The sequence below is a fragment of the Esox lucius genome, chromosome 6 (genome assembly GCF_011004845.1).
Source record: "Esox lucius isolate fEsoLuc1 chromosome 6, fEsoLuc1.pri, whole genome shotgun sequence".
Classification (NCBI taxonomy): domain Eukaryota; kingdom Metazoa; phylum Chordata; class Actinopteri; order Esociformes; family Esocidae; genus Esox; species Esox lucius.
Window position 1 is genome coordinate 10,056,874 of NC_047574.1, and position 15,747 is coordinate 10,072,620.

The 15,747-nt window shown below is 40.2% G+C and overlaps 1 protein-coding gene across 2 annotated transcripts in view; it reads left to right on the top strand.

The window, feature by feature from the left end:
• The window catches only part of prim2 (DNA primase subunit 2), a 78,631-nt gene that overhangs the window by 21,812 nt on the left and 41,072 nt on the right, over positions 1-15,747 (top strand). For both annotated transcript variants that reach the window (XM_010888998.3, XM_010888997.4), the window contains exon 8: positions 14,529-14,596. In XM_010888998.3, coding sequence (XP_010887300.1) covers positions 14,529-14,596 — 68 coding nt within the window. The remainder of the gene's footprint in view (positions 1-14,528; positions 14,597-15,747) is intronic.

Sequence of the window (15,747 nt, forward strand, 5' to 3'; positions counted from 1 at the left end):
AATTTCCAGCAATGTTAATCAGTGTTATTATTAACTTGATTATTTAGGCTGCCTGGTGTGCTACAGTGACTGTCCAAACAACTGAAGCTTAGATTAGGTCATAAATTGATGGCTATTTCACTGACATATGACAATAAATTATGGTGATCATTTGGAGTTTGAGGACGCAGAACCAATGCCATTCACTTTAATTCAGTGACTCCAACTCTTCAGCCTGTTATGCCTGCTAAATGTCTCCAACTCGGACTCACTCCAGTGTCCCCAGATCTCTCCAGCCCATTAGTCTGTCCCCAGACCCGCCAACATGTGAAAACCGCAGACAGCAATTATAAAGTCTTGAGAGGTCTCTCTGCCCTCTGGGACATAACCTTCATTTGGCGTCAAATCGCTATTTTCTGTACCTTGGCCTTTTCTTAGCTTTTTTGTTGTACTGCACATTTTCTCCCAGGCCACACACCTTGGGATGTGTGTCTGACATGAAGTGCGCATGGCATATAAAGTGCCCATTTTAAGCAGTCTTTATGCTGGCAGTGAAAATAGGGAAACGCGCTGCTTTTTTGTTGCCACCGTTTGTCCTTCATGAAAATGAAAAGGGTTCACCTGCCTTGTTTGTCCTCCAGCACTTTTCGTAAAACACCTTGTAGATGGGAATACTGTCGCAACCTGACATGTAATTTTGTCACTGTGTTAACGCCTCCTGCCGGTCCCCAGATGCTGGAGAGGTGTGTTTAGATGCAGAGACTTTTTCCTCAGAGATAGGTGACCTTTAACTCAACGCTCATCCAGGGAAGAAATTGCTTCTGTGATCTTTTGTGATCTTTCCATAGAGAACACTAGCTTCCCACTCAGTAGTTCAGCATGTCTCACTCTGGCTGATGAAATAATGGAGTAATGCTGTTTTCCAACTATCTGCTGCTTTATCCTCCTTGGATGAGTTTGAACAATCTGTTAAATGCACTTTGCAGACCTTTTCTTGGACTTACGAACTTGCAGTGGTCTTGCAGAAGCACTTATTTGTTGATGCACATTTTTCCTTTGAGAAGTGACTGTAGTTAGAACATGTATTAAGGCATTTTAACCCCTCGTTGTTCATAATGGTACAGATTAGGTGAATTAAAAATAATGCTGAGAACGTTGAACACGGGCGGTTTAGGTGATCTTGGTGAGTTGCAGGAGTTTCATGGCACAAGCCACGTCGGTATGTCACATGCGTCTGTTCCCCCTTCTTTTAATTAAATGCGCGACGCTGTACGACATGCGTATCCGTGCTGATTTCATGACTGCTTTTATACCTTCATTTAGATGGTGGCATGAAAATATCTGCACATCCTACAGTGGAAGTGAAGTGATGATTCACACTATTCAGACTTTTAAACGATCCCGCAGCTCGCATCAATTCATATCAGTCAGCATTCTGCATGGTCTGCCAAGCTTAAATGCCAACTCTGCACTTACAGTACTGTCCCTGAGCCTCCAGGAATTTGCATAAAATGAAATTTTGCTGTAATGCTAAGCAGACAGTTGGTGTTTTCAATCAATCAGCTCCTGAAAGCTCCTCTGCTTTGAAACAGTGCCATCGTGGGGCTTTGTGTTGGAAATCAAATAAATAATTGCTTATGCAGCAGGCTGGTGACTGGTCACCAAGGCCACCGTGTGATTCATAATGACATTTATTTCCAATAATCTGAAAGTAGGGAGAGCAGAACAGTTACTTCCGCTACAGTTTGATTTAACTGTCTTCTGCTGGCAACACAACATTGTCCAACAACAACTGTTTAGTTATTCGCAATAAAATGTATGTTCACCAAATGTATGTATTTACAGTGGATATAAAGTCTACACACCCCTGTTAAAATGCCAGGTTCTTGTGATTAATCATGTCAGAACTTTTCCCACTTTTAATGTGACCTATAATGTGAACAGTTCAATTAAAAAACAAACTGAATTCTTAAAAATAAAAATTGCAATAACCTGGTTGCATAAGTGTCAAAAAGTGCCATCATTTCCAAAGGTATATTTGGTGCAAAAACAACACTGCACATCACCCAAAGAACACCATACACACAGTGAAGCATGGTGGTGGCAGCATCATGCTTTGGGGCTGTTTTTCTTCAGCAGGAACTTAGTCATGGGAGGGGAATTATGAACAGTTCCAAATACCAGGCAATTTTTGCACAAAAACTTCAGGCGTCCGTTAGAAAGATGAAGAGGAAATTCACCTTTTAGCATGACAACGACCCAGAGCACACATCCAAATCCACAAAAACATGGCTTCATCAGAAGAAGATTAACATATTGGAATGGCCCAGCCAGAGCCCAGACAGTTTGTTTTTCAATTGAATTGTTCACGTTATCACATTAAAGGTGGAAAAAGTGCTTCGTTCCCTCACCGTTTGGTGCTTTTTAAAATAAAGATATATTTAAATTCTTCTTTAATAATACTTTAAAGTCTTTTAATTGATTCATTTATGCCTTGGTGCAATGTACACTTCAGTATAAGGTAAATATCACATTGTAAGCCAGCATGTAGTGAACCAGCTGTTTTCCCTTCCAAAGAAAACAGCTTGTCTCTGGGGCTGTCGATAGGCACAGTGACAGGGCCCCTGACGAACATATTCAATTTGTGGCGCTGATGCTATTGAGTTCCCCTCCCCAGGGTGGAGACAAGTATGGGCCATGGCTTCTCTGTTGTTGAACTGGACCCTGATGACCGCAGGATCATTAGCCCGCCAACCCCCCTCCCATATCTCCAGGCTATAAGGGCCCGATTTAGGAACCCCCATTTAAAAACAGGAAAAGTATTTTACAACAACCCCTATCATACCGTGCATAAAAACAATAGAAAGAAATATAGTTATGCAGGGATGTATTTCCCAGCAACGTGCATGAAAGTACAAATATTCTCAACAATAGCTTGACCTGATAGCGCTATTGTAAAATTACATTATATTTGGTTAAGTTAGACATTATAATCTTACATTTTCGTGAATGCCTTGTGTTGGCATGCTAGACTTTAACATGGCTAATATGTACTAGCGATGTGAAGTTGAAGTATTTTTGTTATAGTTACTCCCTTATCGGCTGGAGGCGTGGGGGATGAAGCGGCTCACACACAGGCTGCCACACATGCAACTCGCCAAGCAGACAGAATTACAAGTGTTGATATCTGTACAAGAATGGTTCGCATTGACCTTTTGACCAAAATACATAAATACTTTTTGTTTTTGGTAGCATTGAGGTGACCAATAATAAAATGTAACTTGAGGAAGGCAAGTAAAAATGTTGCTAAAGCCAATCATTTGCTTGCATTCTAAAGCCCTGAGTAGTCTGTCACCTTGCATTACAGATGTGTCTGCGGTCAGGGTCAAATCTTGACCACGACGTTTCGACAGTGCCACAGGTCCCGCAGAGGCTGGTGAATGTGTGTCTGATGGACCGGGCCTCTTTGTCTTATTGTGCTCTAGCGAATCCTTGTGGTAGGTTGGGCAACTGCAAGCTCACCTGTGGTTGATGGTCAAATGAGAATGGCCACAGTCAGTCACAAATGCCCTTCTAACAACACCCATAAGAGGCTATCGGTTTTAGTGTTGTGAGCCTGCTACGGTGCCTAGATGTCGCGACTTGTGGGTTAGCGACTGGGGGCAAGGGGTCCGTGTCTGTTCCGAGTACCGTGTTGTGCTCGTGGCCTGCAACTCATCAAAAGATCCACGAATAAATGTCTTGACGCAAAGATGCTGCAAACGTGAGTGAGTGCTTTGGGTTGGCAGCCTGCCGTTACTCAAGTGCTGTGATGTGGCCGTCTCTGTTAGATGTCGTCGAAAGTTGGGGGGGAGGGGGAGACCAACTGAACCTTTTTTTTCTGTAAATAAATGAAACTCGTCTAGCCTCTTGGCCGATACGACTAGCACCCCCCCCCCTCCCAAGATCAGACATTCAAGGTGTGGAGGAGAGACTGCTTCCAGATGAAACGGCTGCCAACCCCATTAGAACAAACGCCACCAGTTCCTCTTCAGTCGGGATGTGGATGTGAGACTTTCCCCTTGCATCGTATCCAAGCCCGAAACTACAGATTCTCAGAAGATGCTCTGGTCCATCTTTCCCCACCCTGCCAACCTAACTGATAATGACAAACCTTAGCCAGCTCCACACTCAACTGTTTATGCAGCATCTAGAGAGATTTTTCACCCGACCAATTATTCACTCAATTAAAATATGTTTATGCTCATAATATTTTATTTAATAGGCAGTTCATGTTTTAGTATTTTTTTTATTTTTTTTCTCCACACACTTTCTCTTTTGGTCTCATGCTCTCCCTCACAAACACACACACCTCTTGTCCCATTGGAGCTCAGTTTCCACAATTCCCGTGGTTAACTAATTGGTGGACCTACTTTAACTTATAGCCTATAGCTATGAAGTGTTTTTGTTTAATAGGCAACCCATGCTTAAATATTAGGATTAATTAATGTTAAATCCTTTTTTTGTGCATTCGGCACAATATTTGTACTCCCTGTTGAATACCTAATGCTTAAACGAACAGCTATAAATTACAACTACATCGTCTTAACAGGCAATAACAACCACTTTTTCTTCCCCAGGTGAAATGTTGATTTAAACACAGGGCTCTCGTTCAAGAGTTTTCCAACATGTTTTCAGCGCACACTCCACTTCCAGTATTTTCTATCTCTTTACTTTGTCCAGTATTCGCTGTGAAACGGCATTCAGCTACCACAATCAATTTCAGACAGAGAAACAATTGTGCCTATGCAGTGATCACCTGGTGAGACTTTCTTTGGGTTCATCGGCTATCTGACCTTTTTACTTCAGAGGGGCGCGGTCCATTTTTGACCAGAGTGCCAAAAGGTGCAAATGACAGATGGCAGGAGATAAAGTGGGCATTTACTTATTTTTGCTAAACTTAGGACCAGAGTTGTACTAGTTGTGCTGGTTTTACATTGTGATTACGATGAAGAATATAAACAAAGGAAACAAATGTTATGCTCCAGTCACACATCTGATTTATTTATAGATTTTCGAGCACAAATGTTTCATATTTCATTAACTCTGTCCAGTACAATGATACTTTATTAAATAAGGCTATAATATTGTAAGGATTAATCAAATTATTTATGTATGTATATTATTATAAAAATGTTTTAATATTTACTGACAATCTCTAGGCCTATGTTCCTACATTCTATTGCTAGAACTACCTGGACCATGCAATAACTGTTCGTTTTTATTTGAAAAATGTAAAAGCTGGTACCATTTGAGGGTCTTTTGAACGCTAATACGGATCTGTTGAAATGTTAAATAGCCAGGAAAATGTTTGCCTCACCAATTCACTGCAGGCACCAGCCTGTACTGTTGTCAACAGACAGGACTCAATGCTTCTGCCAAATCCTGACTCTGCCCTCAGCATGACTCGACAGAAACAGGGATTCATCGGACCAGGCAGTGTTTTCCACTCTGTGTCGTCTTTTTAGCTGATAGGAGTGGGACCTGGTGTTGTCTCTAATGCAATAGCCTATCCGCGTCAGGGGCATCTATTCCTACATGCTGTTTTGCACGCCACTTTCTTTCTTTTTAAAAATTTTATTCTGAACAATGTGTTGTAACGTTCAGTTGAACAGTCGCTGAATTGCTTGATGCCTGTCCATCTGCTGTACTTAATAAGCCATGTCCTTGTGGTATCTGTAGAAGTGGTCCGTTTCTGTGGAGGTATACCTATTAAACTGTCCGCTGTGTTTATTCCTTCTAGTCAGATTGTTATTAACGTTTTTGGTATCGCTGCAACACTTACTCGCAGTTCCTAAAGCATATACCTGTTGTATGGATTTTTCCCAGTTGTACTTAATCAGTTAATCAGCGCTTATCCAATTAAGGCAAACCGATATTGGCAATATTAGGAAGCTTTTGCAGTGGTGAAATTTCATTACACCTCTTCTTAACCCTTTTTGCTGCAATGTCCATATCTTGTTTGGGCAGATACCATTTGCTGCTTCCAGAGGGTTAATCTTGTTGAGTCACTTCGTAGTACTGCTTATCAAGATCATAATGTCTCTGTCAACAAGGGACAGATTGCTTTCCATTTTAGAATCAGACCCTTCTAATCCGATAGCCAATATTGTGAGGTTTGGGATTTGGAACACCATTAGTAGTCGTAGGGCAATACTATTATCTTTGTCATTTTTTCCCCAGATAATTCCATATCGAAAAACATTACACAATATACACTTCGAAGGAGAATTTCCAGTAATTTAGTAAAAAAAAAAAAATGTTAAGTGCGGTTATGTACATGAAAACATTCCCAGGTGTTATTGAACTGCAACAACTGGTTTGTGTGATTTACAAAGTCTCCTGCTTTTTTATGAGAAGAAACAAATCAATTTAAAAGTTATTATTTTGGGTCGTATAGCTCATCCCTAAATTATACATAGTAAATCACTATGTAAAAAAAGTCACTTTTTGGTATAGGATATAAGCCCAAAGAAACCGAAGGCTTCATTGTATTTCAGAAATAATGTCCAGGACACAGCACTGACCATTCTTTTGCACACCCAAACTGCTCTTTTAATAGTCTTTTCTGCACTTATTTCTTAAAGAGTCAGGTAAATAAATCAATTTTATTTTCTTTTAAATTAATGAGAACATCCCCCTTTCTCAATTCACATCCTCACGCTTCCATCTGCATGTATTTTCATTGAAACATCTTTGGGGATTAATGACATTAGTCAGAAACCTGCCACCGTTAACTTCGACTGTCAACAACATAAAGTTCTGTGTAAAGGTCTTAGGCACCTGAAAGTCGAACTAAGGGGAAAGCTTAGCTTATTAAAAGCAATTTATGCTGGGGAGGATGTCCGCAACTGGATGAAGTATTTGCTACGTGGTCAGTTGAGATGGCAATTAGTTGGACTTTGGTTAAGTCACTGAAATACATGCAATAGAGGGCGACATGTGAGAATTGGGATTGAGAACAGCTGGTGTACATACTAATGGTGCAGTACAGCAATGTGTCTTTAAAAGGGTATATTCCTAATGGAAAGTTAAATTTAGATTTGCGGAATCTGCTAAATATTGTATCTCATGAAACCTCACCAGCAATAACTAGCTGACACTCCTTACCCCCTCCAATTATGGCTTACACAGCCGGTTCTTTGGAACACTCCCGTTTGTTGCACTTGGCAGCATCTTTTGCGGGGCAATAGAAAAATGTTTGCAAACGTGCTTCCTCTTTTAGACAATTTCTTCGTCCTTGGCTTTGGTTTTTCCAAAATAGTTGCGTGTTGTACATGTTGTTTCAATCGAGCTACAGGAGGTTGAGAAAAATGGCCAAAACCAGCTAATTGAAAAAACTAAATTGAATGTCAGAAGTGTACCATCAGTATCATATACATTTTAAAAAAGAAATGATAAATTCTGTAATGTTATTGCCCGGCCCTATATAATCGTCCTAATAACAGCATTTCATGCCCTTAAAGTGCCCATATTATGACTGCTTTTCAACAAGTTAAAATAGGTCTATAAGTTCCATAAAACATGTTTCTGAAGTTGTTTGCTGGAAATGGCTTGTAGGAAAAGATTCTTACCTCCCTCTATTACCCTCTGTTTCAGTCCCTTTCAAAGTCTTCTGTTTTCTACTGCTCATTGCATATTCATTAGCTGCTGCTCCTTTGCCCACGCCCACTCTAATTGTTACCATGGTAGTGGGGAGAGCGTAGTAGCAACGGTCTAACGTAATTTGCGCATGTTTTGCCCTAGACAACGCTAACATATTCCCGTTTGTAAATATAATATTATAAAATATTAACAAATGCATTATTTGTGCAAATCCCCGAAATGATATCCGGCGGGGGATGTGTATTGCTTGACCGACTGAGTCTCCGGGTTGGTTAGCAAAATAAAGACCGCTAATTGTATAGAACTACTTACGTGTCCCTTGTCTGCAGGTATTCCACACAAAGTTGGAATTGCGCACTCTTTTAGCAAAAGTTTCCTGCCTTGTACTGACCGAAGTTGGAGAAACAGCCGGTCTCAAAGTGGTTAGCACAAACCGACAATTTTTTGCCAACTGTAGCAGGGACATTGCCCTCAAAAATGAATTCAAGCCATGCCGCCCTTCTGTCCTCTGCGGCTGGGACGCGATGGAGTGTTTTGTGCTCCTCTTTACAGCCAACAACAGCACAGTTTAAGTGGTGCTTCGACATGGTGCTTCTGAATCAGTAACAACATGGAGGATATCAGAGAAGTTACTGCTGTACCTGGTGGGTGGAGCCTATAGACGGTGGAGACATTAGGTATGCTCTGTTGGGAGGGGTGGAGGGTGGTAATATTAAAATTTTTTGAATAGCTCACCCAGAGACTGAAGACAGAGGACATTCAGAAACCCATATCTCACTCAAAACAGCATGGATGTTTTTTTTTCAAATGTTGTATGCGTGTGGAAGCACCAGAGACACAAAAGAACACCCCAAAACCCAGAAAAATAGATTTTTTTCATAATATGGGCACTTTAACATTCTTCGAGGATATGTTTGCAAGGTTATTGGCAAGTCTTGATCAAGCAAACAATACCTAAGCTGAGAGGATGACATCCAACCCCAGGAATACCTGTATTGCTTATGAATGAAGTGATTTATTCGTATCCCCAAGGTCATTGTTCTGGAGTTTATTTTATATAATGACGCTGCCGTTATGCAACAGCACAGTTTTCAAATGTGAAAGCAAAAGCTAGAACGGATACTGTAATTCTCGTCTGTGTGTGAGAACAGATGATTATGAATTTGCATAATCATCAACAATTCCTGTATTTTGTAGACAAATGCCCATAAAAGCCCATGTTCTCTCCCTGGCAATTTATCAAATGAGTAAGTTAATTTTCCTAAACTGAAATAAGACTGCTTTACTCTCTCCGTAACCCCCCAATCAACTCGTCTCCTCCTCCTCTTCCTTATACCCCACCCTCCCCTTTGTGCTGATGCTTGGCAAGAAATTCCCTTGAAGTGCCAGCCCAAGGTACTGTTGACAAAATGGAGCCAGGACTAAAGAGGGACATCTGTTGTAACAGCCTCTTTATATATGAAGTATGCGGTCTCTCAGTGCCACTGAGTTGTCAGCTCTGACAACACTGTGCTGTATTTTCATCTTCCTTTAGGGTGCTTGGCTGCGTGAGGGATGTCAGCAGTCCGCACCACAGGTCCGAGGCTAGTTTAACTTCCAACAGTGTTGCATTACGCTTTAATCACCATCTGGCAGTCTGTGGGTGAGCTCATTTAAGATCTCCAATGGATTTTATTTGCTTTCGGATACATGACCCCAGTGAGTCTTGAGGACAAAAGTAGAATTCAAATTTTGAGGGATTTTGGCTTCACAGACCCTTCTATATTGAAATGAACTCTGGATGTCCACCACATTTAGAGAACAGTATTTAATTGACTGCCTTGTCTGGGGGCTGAAACACGGTTTTTGCTAAACCACAAAATTTTGTAGAACGTGTATGCGACCAATAACACTGAAACTTGCAAATGGCACTTTAGGGAACAATTAATATAATAGCATTGTGGTCTAGGAGCAGTGCCTAAAACAATTCTGCCATCTCTTGAAACCCTGAAGTGATGATCACTCCAGCTTTTTCAAATTGCCCCCATCTCCCTACCTGTTAGGCAATTTGAATATACAATCCGTGTTGAGTACACAGTTGTCACTGTAAAGATAAAACCGTTATTTTAGAAAATGTTTTATTCTACAGTTTGGCCTGTTGGTGGAGCTGTCCTCATTATGCAGTTTATTTGCTTTGGGTGAACCATGTGGTCCTCAATTCTGTCTGTATAGTAAATTGAGGGCAAGCCTTCCCTAGGTGTATACCAGACCTGTTCGTCAGAAATGCAATCCAAAGTACACTTTTAAATTAAGGGATTCTAGGAGAAAGCATGAAGAAACGCCCATCTTTTATGTGTTTCTTAATTTGCTTAGGTTATGACCTAACCTTCTCAGAAACGGACTGAAGGGTTTTCCATGAAGCCATGAATAGCTGAACTGACGATGCTGACGGGAAGAAACACTGAGAAACCCCTCCTTACCAAGTCTTTGTAAATTGGATACACTAAACGGACAGGGTCATGAAATGGTATCTCTTCCATATTGGTACAAACGGGAGTCTTAGGGCAAGTTTGTAAACTAGTTCCTGGCGTCTTATTGTCTTTGCGGTTGGTCGTTATTCATTTTACTTAATGAGAACGAGTAAACAAGAAAAAGTGTGCTTTATATCACTTCATATCCATGATGTTTCCGTTTAAATTGACATTCACCCCAGACAAGCTGAGAGGGGGTTGTCGGCTGGAATGTAACTTGACCGGGCCCTTATCAGTTTTCACCATCCAGGCGTCTTTTTATATGCTGCAATAGGTAGCCTATAAATACATTTAGCTACACAAAGCCGAATAATAATAATAGCCTGGTACGTACCGTTTTCTTCCTCCACAGCAATCACCCATAATAATTAGGCAAGGTCAATGCAGACCATTTTAATGTGCTTTTTGCTATCTGACATAATGGTAGATATTGGATAACAACTGTCAAACTGACTTGCCTTCACACTGCAATACTTGGAGTGGGGCTCCTTTGAAAAAGTAGCGTGCGCTACCTCGGAAGGCAGCAGCTCGAGAGTGCTTTCCACAAATTATTTTCTACAAAGTTAGCTCAAATTGTCCTCAATAGCTTTCAGAACATGTATTGTGTAAAAAAAGGGCCATAAGTTCCTATCTGGAAAGACTGTGGATAAACCGTGGGAAAACCGCTAGTGCTCTAGAGATCTGCTGTAGTGCTGTGTTCTCATTTTGATTGTAGTGCATTATAGCCAAATGTTGCTAAAGGTTTTACCACAGTTATTTGCAAAGAATGTGTAAAAATGCATTGAAGTGAAAAATGCAGTTAATTTATGTTTTATATTAGTATGCAATTGCAATATTACAATCATGTTCAATTTGAGACCAAGTTAAACAGGTAGGATAGAGATTTTCTCGTGTTTCTTATTGTTCTTCATCCATTGTTCTTCACTTGAATATTTGGGATATGCATGATCTATAGCAGTTGTTTTTCATCCATAAAAATCCTCATCTGCTTTGGCTTCATGTGGATTTATATAATATTGAGTAGTAGGAAGGCTTAGAACACCATCCAATCCAGTAGCCAATCAGCTTCCTATGGCCGTATGCAGCAGAAGTGACTGAAGTGATTGCTGTGGTAATGAAGCTGGGTGGGAGGGCACTCACCTCTCCGGTCAGCCCAGATTTCTCAATGCCTGGGTCCTCCATAGAGGCACCGGCTGACCCCACTCAGCTAGACTTCAAAAAATGGGAGTCGCTCCCTGTCGTCCGCCTATTTCATGGCAATTATCTGGATCACCGGCTACTGTAATGGAGTAATGGACTTTTTCCTCCCCCCCTCGTAAGTGCCCCATTGTGGTGTGTTCAGTGCTATTATAATGGCGATTGTCTTCTGTCGAGGACCGTGAGGGGACATCACAGAAAGCATGTCATTAAAAAAGCGTGAAATTGGGAGCTCTTCCCTACCTGACGAGATTCCTTGCTCTGAAATTTTGTCGAGAGAAATAAATATTTCACTCTTTTCTGTTTGGACCGCATGCAAACTTCAACATTGATAAGGGCTAAGCCTTTTTAAGCATTGGGAACAATAGCAGCTGTTTGTATCGGTTGCTCCTGGGGATTGTAATACTTAAAATATAATTGAATAAAGTAACAGTAAATCTAATTATGTATTTAGGTATATATTTATTTTAGTTCCTTGTTAGATTTGCTGTTACTTTATTCAATTCTGTTTTAAGTCTCTCTTCCAGACTCTTAGAATCCCTAGGACCAACGCGAAATGTTTCTAGGCCTCACTAACAATCTCAGCTACTACTGGTACCAATGCTTTAAAAGGCCTACCCCCTCTTAATAATGTTGAAGTTGATGCTTGCATGCTGTCCAAATTAATGAATTAAGAATTCTTCCCAGTTGTTCTATTCATTTTAAAGGACTGTTAAACCTGTCCAAGAACATTTTATTCCCCCGAAGACCAGTCAGTTAGGTATACGTTACCGTAATGTAAGCAGTCATATGGCTGTCTCTGCTAATTTAGTATTTTGAATCCAAATCAGAATTGATCAGTATTCGTGTACATTAACACACACCCAGAGTTTTGCTTGGCGTAAAGCCGGTATTAGATAGTGGTAGATAACACAGTGGATTTGGAAAGTATTCAGGCCCTTTCCCTTTCTCCACATTCAGTTCTATCCTGATTATATTTATTTGCAACCAATCTACATACAAGACCCCGTAACGACAAAGTATAAACACGTTTTGAAAATTGAGGCAATTCATTGAAAATTTAAATGGGGAAAACCTCATGTACATAAGTATTCGGACACTTTGCCATGAGAGTCATCTTTTGTCCCTGGATCATCCTTGAGATGGATCAAGAACTTGATAGGAATCCAACTGTAGCACATTGAATTCAATTGATTTAGAAAGACACGCACCTGTTTATAATGTCCCACATTTCACGGTGCTTGTCAGAACAGAAACCAAGCCATGAAGTCCAAGAAACTCTCTGCAGACCTTTGACAAACTCAGACTGGGGCAAATATTTACTGATATTTACTGAGGGCACAGGGAAAGAATCTGTTCAGGTGGGGTAGTTTTAGTTTCTGATTGAGCTGTACTACCTGCCTGCCCAGGCAGTACAGGTCTGGGCATGTGGGATGAGAATATATATTAAAATTGATAACACTGATAATGAAAATAGTTGGCAGTGAATTTCATTATTGATTTGTTGTGTCTGTGAGACTGCCCTGAAAAGAAATAAATTATTGAAAGATGGAGTAGATTGTTGTGCTCATCGCTGTAACCTTGTCTACAAAGTGTCTGCTTTTCACAGAGCTTCGTGTTAGTTTGTCATTGTTCTGTAAGTCAAGTGAGAAAATTGTCTTTTTAAATGACCATTAACATAACGTTCGCAGTAGCATCACTAAACGGGTGCGCACAGTGTTTGTGTACAGTCGAGTGGCGCATGCTAGCATGTTGAAGTAAAACATATTCTGGAATGCATTTTTGGGCAGTGCGTTAACGTAACGTTCTCAGTAGCACCACTAAACTGTGGACCTGTTGGGTTAGAAACAGCAGCTAGTAAAACTGTTCTGTTTTGAAACATTGCAAAGCAAGGGCAACAGTAGCGAAGCTTCCGCTAGCTAGCTAACACCATCATGATTGTTTTTTTAACAAGCCTCAAACTTTTGGAAGAATCTTCTTGTGTTATACCTTTTAAATAGTAGATCACGTGTTTGATTGTTTGTCCCACAGTCCAATAATCAGAATATATTTTTTACCCACAAAGCCCAAAAGTTTGGGCAACCCTTCAATAGACAGTTTTAAGTTTCAGTTTAGGAGGCTGAATGCACGCTGAGCACTGCAGCACCCAGAGTGTTGTGTTGCACTATAAAGGCTCTATGTGGACAAGCGCTTGGTCAAATTGGTTATGTGCTGTCAATGTTGTGATTAACGCCATTAAAGATGTGTGTTTTGAAGTTTGACAGCCTTACTTATAATTAACGCCAGGATGCAGTTAATCAATAAACATGAAAAATGAGACGATCAATAGGTCAAGCAGTTGTTGTGGGTAGATGTCCGGATGAATGAGAACACTGACCCTTGTGTCAGTAAATTTGGCTGCAGCACGAAGACAGGACATCCTTTACAGTTTGCGGAGTCAGGTTTATTTTGGACGTCTGGCTCTTAATTTCTGAAAGGTACCGCCTCTGATCTGAAGGCGATGATCAATTGACTGAAAAGGGCACAGTGGACTGGCTCTGGTAGCCAATTTGTTACTTCTTGAATAGTTTGATCAAGCTCCCAACATCACGTCACTTCATCACTGTCTCTGTTCTAGCTTCGCTTTACAGATATGCTGCCATGCTGGCTTCAGCATTGATTGATGTTCCTTGCAGGAACTTACTTATGAGCCTAATTTTTGGGCGAAAGGTCTCTTGAGTTTTAATTGTTTCTATGGCCATTTTTGGTTGATTCCTCAACAGTTTAGAATCTCTCAATCTTCAGATGTCCTCAGGAAGTTTCCAAACTTTCTTGAGGGATTTCTTAGATTTTACAAAAACATTTAAAAATGATAATGTTACAGCATTGGGCTCATACTTCAGAACTGAATCCTATATATTTTTGTGGGATTAAAGGGTCTTCATGGTCGTGTTTTGTCCATTTGCTTTGTTGCCTAAGGAGCAACACCTCCATCTGTAAGCCACTGAGTGGCATAATTTCTATGACTGTTAAACTTTGCAAGACACTATGTATATAATAAATATTTTAGTTATTATTATTTGTATTATTAACATGTCATTTTGTGAGTACATTTCTGTGGTTTTCTAATGTTTCCAAACATGTTGTGGTAGCTAGCGCGTTTTAACCTCCCTTGCATTTTTTATATGCATTCTCATATGTGCCCTATTTTCTTTGCAGTTGACAGCCCGCTCTCTACCGGCAGTGCAGTCTGATGAACGACTCCAACCCCTGCTTAACCACCTCAGGTAATTGGCTTCATTAGCAGCATTATTGCTTCCTCTGCTGCTGCTTTAGTTTATTCATTATGACAATATAGTCATTATGGTTACACTCCAAAAACATAGTTTGACAAAACCGATGGGGCATGCAGGACGCCAAGTAAAGGTGAATTCACACCTTGAGTCGCAAGAAGTTTTATTTTAATTTGTTTCTGGCTTTAAGAATGCACTTGAATCATTTTTGTGACTCCATTCCGCGATAAAACGTAACCTTCCTAAGGCCGGATTCCTTCTGATACCGTGTCCACTCTGCCGCCAAACACTTTGATAATGGAACACAAACAGCAATGCTAATATGTCAACTGGAAGCCAGGCCTTTTATTTGTAGAGTCTGGCCCCATGAGTATCCACCCAACTGTGACCAACAGACTGCCTAAGCTAAATAAACCCAAGAAATCCCCCTCCGTACCGCCAACCTTTCTATAGTTTATCAGACCCTGTTCTATTTCGTTTTAGCTTACATCATTTTCTCATTATTAAATCTTCTAGAACATTATTGCCAATGCTACACCAGTTGTTGATTATTTTTTTGGAGAGGAATGACGGATTAGTGAAGTCTTTTGATCTTTTGGAACAACTCGGTGGAAGAGCCTTGAAATAGTCTTTGATTTGGATAAAGTTTTTTTTTGGCTAAAAACATATTACTGTAACTCTGCTGATGAGTTACTAAATACGTATTTGAAAAGTGTTCTTGTATCTAATGTGACGTAGCATCTGTCAAGTTGTATTTAATTTGGCATTATCAAAATTTATTTACATGCTGCTTTCACAGTCTGCTCTAGCCTGTAAGCTTCCCGCAGGATTGTATTTAAACTAGCTTCCTACATTGGTAATTTTCATGCATCTTCATCAGGTTTAAAGGCATTTTCACCAGTGCTTGTTTATGATGTTAACTGAATATTTTAATAAGTCCTGGGGAACTTGGACTTGGTGTGTATGGGTTTATAGCTTGGATGTGGATGTAATGGTTTTCAAAATACAAACCGGATTACAAAAATGTTGGGACACTGTACAAATTGTGAATAAAAAAGAATGGAATAATTTACAAATCCCATTAACTTATATTTCACAATAGAATATAGATAACATATCAAATGTTGAAAGTGAGACATTTTGTA